Below are 5,286 nucleotides of genomic sequence, written 5' to 3' on the forward strand. Positions count from 1 at the left end.
CTTCGCCCTGGCCTTGCCTCCGGTTTTGCCTCTTCCGCTCATATTGGTAGCTTCAGTATGTCACAGAAAGTCTCAATGAGGCGCTGGCCACCTCGAGAGCCTTACTTATACCTCGCCACAAGAGGCATCGATTGGCCACTGGACCGGTGTGCCCTTATCCAATTGGAGTGAGGGAGAGACAGACAGTCAGCCCTAAGCCCGCCCGCCCGCCCGCAGGCAGCAGAGTGACAAGGGCTAGGCTACTCTGTTTCCCTCCGACTTTTGTTACTTTTTCTCATTGGCGGGAGCGCCAAAGTGACAACTCAAATCACTGAAACATGTATCAATCAATTCGAGAGTGGCTCATAATACAAATGGCTGCTGTCCAACACACTATAGTATGTATTCCTCTTATTATCAGGATCAATGTGACATGCGAATTCTAACACATATCACACCAATGTTGACTGGTGAGGGTGCTGCACTCTTGAGTGACAAATGTAAAGCCATTTAGCCACTCGAACATGTGGTGCGTAAAAGTCATTCATTTCATATCTTTTGCACCACAGGTAGGTAGGTAGGTAGGTAGGTAGGTAGGTAGGTAGGACGTACATGGAATGACATGCGCTTTTATGGAAAGAGGTGGGTGGCTCTTAAAAGAGCCTTTTGTGGTAACAACATGTGTCGAGTAGAAAGAACACTGTTTGGAATAGGTTTACTTCTTCTTGGGGGCTGCCTTCTTGGCCTTGGCTGCCTTGGGCTTGGCGGCTTTGGGCTTCACTGCCTTGGTAGCCTTCTTGGGGCTCTTGGCCGCTTTCTTGGCCGCTGCGGCGGGCTTCTTCACCTTCTTTGGGCTCTTGGCGGCCTTTTTGGGTGTAGCGGGCTTCTTGGCCTTCTTGGGGGACTTCTTTGCGGCCACGGCCTTCTTGGCTGCTACCTTCTTGGGCTTCTTGGCGGCGGCGGGCTTCTTGGCGGCCACCTTCTTAGCTTTGGGGGCTGCGGCTTTCTTGGCGGGCTTCTTTGCCTCGACGGCCTTCTTGTTGAGCTTGAAGGAGCCGGAGGCACCGGTGCCCTTGGTCTGGACCAGGGTGCCCTTGGTGACGAGGCTCTTGACGGCGATCTTGACACGGGAGTTGTTCTTCTCCACGTCGTAGCCGCCTGCCGCCAGAGACTTCTTGAGCGCGGCCAGGGACACGCCGCTCCTCTCCTTGGAGGCGGACACCGCCTTGACGATGAGCTCGCCTACGCTGGGTCCCGCTTTCTTGGGCTTGGCTGCTGCCTTCTTCTTGGGTGCCTTGGCCGGCGCGGCCGGGGAGCAGCAGGCGCACTGCGGTCTGGATCTCCCTGGAGGTGATGGTGGAACGCTTGTTGTAGTGGGCCAGGCGAGACGACTCTCCGGCGATACGCTCGAAGATGTCGTTCACGAACGAGTTCATGATTCCCATGGCCTTGGAGGAGATGCCGGTATCGGGGTGGACCTGCTTCAGGACTTTGTACACGTAAATGGCGTAGCTCTCCTTCCTCGACTTTCGGCGTTTCTTGCCGCCTTTCCCTGCGGTCTTGGTGACGGCTTTCTTGGAGCCCTTCTTGGGCGCGGACTTTGCTGGCTCGGGCATGAGCTGGCTCGGGGATGATGCTGATGTCTCGTTGCTTCTCACAAACGAATGAGGGGGTGGAGAGCCCTTTCCGTCTGAAGACGAAGCTAAGCTAATTCGCCGGCCGTGGACACACCCCTGCTTTCTCATAGGCGCCCCTGCCATTTGCCCAGTGGAGCTGAGCGCGCATAAGAGCCTTCCACTCAGAGGCTTGCTTCCCTAACAAAGACCTGTCCCCCCCCCCTTATTCCATAGCCTATGCTCTGTCACTGGTGGGGAATGGTGTGTTTCAAAAAAAGATCCATGCAATGGCCAGACATACGGCACCCCTTTTTGGACTTGGTGGGGATTTCCCAGGCGTGGTCTCTTTATTTCAGGTGTCTCGTAATACGACTGTACGCAAAGCCTGCACTGAACATAGCCTCCTGTCATGAACACTCCCTCCCCGTCCACTCAAGAGTGGCTCATGGTTTCCTACAATGGATTTGGCCCTTTTGAAGCGGATGTGGGTGGCTCTTAAAAGAGCCTTTGGGTTCAAGTCGGGATGTTGACGTTCCGAAAAGAGTGCGTTTAACCGCCGAAACTGTATAGGGTGCTCCACTGGCGTTTCAGAGCGTAGACCACGTCCATGGCCGTAACGGTCTTCCTCTTGGCGTGCTCGGTGTAGGTGACGGCGTCACGGATCACGTTCTCAAGGAACACCTTCAGGACACCGCGGGTCTCCTCGTAGATCAGGCCGGAGATACGCTTCACGCCGCCACGGCGAGCCAGACGGCGAATGGCGGGCTTGGTGATTCCCTGGATGTTATCGCGGAGAACCTTACGGTGACGCTTGGCGCCTCCTTTTCCGAGTCCCTTGCCGCCTTTACCTCTTCCAGACATCGTGTGTTCGCTAGCTGAGTTCAAGTGAATGAATGACGCAATTTTTGGGACTTGGTGCTCTTATTATCTGCGTTTGGTGGACCTGATTGAAGCCAGTGGCACAGAAAGCGCGCGCTTTTGCCTGGCCTCTGCTGCAAAGGGGAGGGCGTTCGTTCTAGGGAACTATGGAGGAAGAAGAAATGAAAGCTACTTACATGCGCGGGAAACACACTCAAATACTGAGCTATGTTGAACACAAGGCCCAACTGTGACAACTGGGGGATCCACTACTAATCTGTGTCCCACTCTTCACATTGATTGGTGTTGTTCTTGTTGTTGTTGTTGTTGTTGTTGTTGTTGCACCTGATTCAACTCTTTCAATCAGCTGTGCCTCTCCAGCGCTACAACAAAAATGGCTACTCTACCCCTGCCTGGAGTTGGGAAACACTGAACTAGTAGGATTCAACCCACTGCAGTTGCCAGTCACACCTAATAGAGATAGGCGTTAAAACCTCAAATAGTGTCACAAGTACAAAGGAGAAACGAAGTGGAACATATACGGGAAACAAATACACAAGGAACGCCACAAATCCTAAGGGGTCCGTAATGTCACCTCAGCAGTCATGTAGCTCTTTAAGGCCATGTAATAACATCATTCTTCTTTTTCTTCCCAAGACAGGATCCAGGTGGCCATGGGAAGGGTGGTGACACCTCTGCAAGCTGAAACGCTGTAAAACATTCCTCAGACACCCACCCAACACACACACACAATAAAGGGATCGTTTTCCTATGCGTACAGAGGTGATAGGGATGTGCAAATATTGTATGGTACTTTTTTCAAAAACCAATAACATAGCCTTATATTATGGAAATAGTGGTATGAGGTGGATCCTTTATAGGCCAGATAGCCTCAGATGTTGCATCGAATGATCTCAACAGGTCATTTCAAAGGGGACAAATGAGGCCCAAGGACACATACTGGCGATTTATCAATCAGTGCAGTTGATTCACATCTCAGATGTGACTAGGTTTCATCTTACAACTTATTGTTGCCATAATTGTCTCTTACCTGTACTTAGTGGCTGCCGGCCCTCGGTACATAGTACATCGAGCAACAGAGGTTGCCTTTTAGGAGAACGACTGACAAGCGTTCAACTAGCTGGGATGCAGCTAGTGTCATCAAAGCACAAAGCATAGCAAGTTAGAAGAAATAGGTTAAGGTTACGAAAAGGCTTAGGCTTACCCCAAATGTCACCTCCGTTCGTGTAGGCGCACAACAAGTCATCACACAGAGAGCACACTTGAAGCACAACTGCGCTGCCTGGAAGGCCGCAACGGACTGAATTGGAATCCCTCAAACAGCACACTAACTACATTCCGCTTTATGATGTCACAGTCAGCCCCTCGGAACACTGGTCCTCAACAATCTCAAACACCTTGGATACCAAAGCCAAACATTCTCGAATCACTCACATTCACAAATCAACCAGGGAGAAGAAGGCTGCCATGAATTGAATGCTGAAAAGCTAACCTCCTTCACAGAGCAACATCATAGGCCTGGGAGTTTGTGTTCAACAGCAGGTTAGACTCTGTCACTTGTTCCCTTCAACTGCTTGCGTTCCCCTATTATCAAGGGCTTAGTTCCTCTATAGGCTACAGTGCAGATACTTCACATGCAAAGTACAACAACAAATAACAGAGGGCCTGTTACCACACCCTATAGGCTAGGAGTTGAACTTGGACCACAATGACATTGGTAGTAATTAGCCTGCAGCATAAATGACAGTGGAAATGGAAGTGCGACACATAGAGGAAAAGTCCTAATCCTAATCAAATAGACACATTTTTTTATTTATTTTTTTATTTCACCTTTATTTAACCAGGTAGGCAAGTTGAGAACAACTTCTCATTTACAATTGCGACCTAGCCAAGATAAAGCAAAGCAGTTTGACACAAACAACGACACAGACTTACACATGGAGTAAAACAAACATACAGTCAATAATACAGTATAAACAAGTCTATATACCATGTGAGCAAATGAGGTGAGATAAGGGAGGTAAAGGTCAAAAAAAGGCCATGGTGGCAAAGTAAATACAATATAGCAAGTCAAACACTGGAATGGTAGATTTGCAAATGGAAGAAATGTCCAAAGTAGCAATAAAAATAATGGGGTGCAAAGGAGCTAAATTAATTCATTCATTAAATACAGTAGGGAAAGAGGTAGTTGTTTGGCCTAAATTATAGGTGGGCTATGTACAGGTGCAGTAATCTGTGAGCTGCTCTGACAGTTGATGCTTAAAGCTAGTGAGGGAGATAAGTGTTTCCAGTTTCACAGATTTTTCTACTTCCTTCCAGTCATTGGCAGCAGAGAACTGGAAGGAAGGAGAGGCGGCCAAAGAAAGATTTGGTTTTGGGGGTGACTAGAGAGATATACATACACCTGTTTAGCAGAAATGCTTGTGTTACTAGCTCCAACAGCACAGTCAAGTCTAACAAGTAAGATCGAACCATGTTCCAACATTCCACACAATACACCCAAATGGAATTGGAATACATCAATATATGGACGAGCCATGTCAGACAGTCCGTAGACTAACATACCTTACAATACAATACTTTATATATCCACATGACATGAGCTATGCAAACGACCTCCACGTTAGGAATGTGCCCAGTGATATCTAACAAAAACACACATGGCAAGACAGGAAGGAAGACATGCAGAAGTGCTCATGAAGAGGACACGAAGAAGACCGGAATCATCTCCAAGTGAACAATGTCAAAGGAATAGGTCAAGTCATATAGATAGGGAGGCATTTCACCGCCACCCACTGGACCACAAGTCATT

General features: G+C 48.9%; 2 protein-coding genes across 2 annotated transcripts; both read right to left on the reverse strand.

Moving 5' to 3' along the window:
- Positions 1–1,292: 1,292 nt before the first annotated feature.
- On the reverse strand, positions 1,293–1,626 carry LOC116371469 (histone H2B-like; the record flags this gene model as incomplete). The annotated part of the gene is made up of 1 exon (XM_031820351.1): positions 1,293–1,626. A coding segment is annotated over exon 1 (303 nt), but the record flags the coding sequence as incomplete, so codon positions are not given.
- Positions 1,627–2,025: 399 nt separating this feature from the next.
- On the reverse strand, positions 2,026–2,456 carry LOC109877020 (histone H4). Its single transcript, XM_031820350.1, has one exon. It carries the CDS (start codon positions 2,454–2,456, stop codon positions 2,145–2,147), a length of 312 nt encoding a protein of 103 aa, XP_031676210.1. The 3' UTR covers positions 2,026–2,144.
- Positions 2,457–5,286: the final 2,830 nt, after the last annotated feature.

Source organism: Oncorhynchus kisutch, unplaced genomic scaffold (genome assembly GCF_002021735.2).
Source record: "Oncorhynchus kisutch isolate 150728-3 unplaced genomic scaffold, Okis_V2 scaffold3269, whole genome shotgun sequence".
Taxonomy (NCBI): domain Eukaryota; kingdom Metazoa; phylum Chordata; class Actinopteri; order Salmoniformes; family Salmonidae; genus Oncorhynchus; species Oncorhynchus kisutch.

Excerpts from the sequence above, each read along its gene's own strand:
- LOC109877020 (XM_031820350.1), bottom strand. The coding sequence starts at position 2,456 with ATGTCTGGAAGAGGTAAAGGCGGCAAGGGACTCGGAAAAGGAGGCGCC.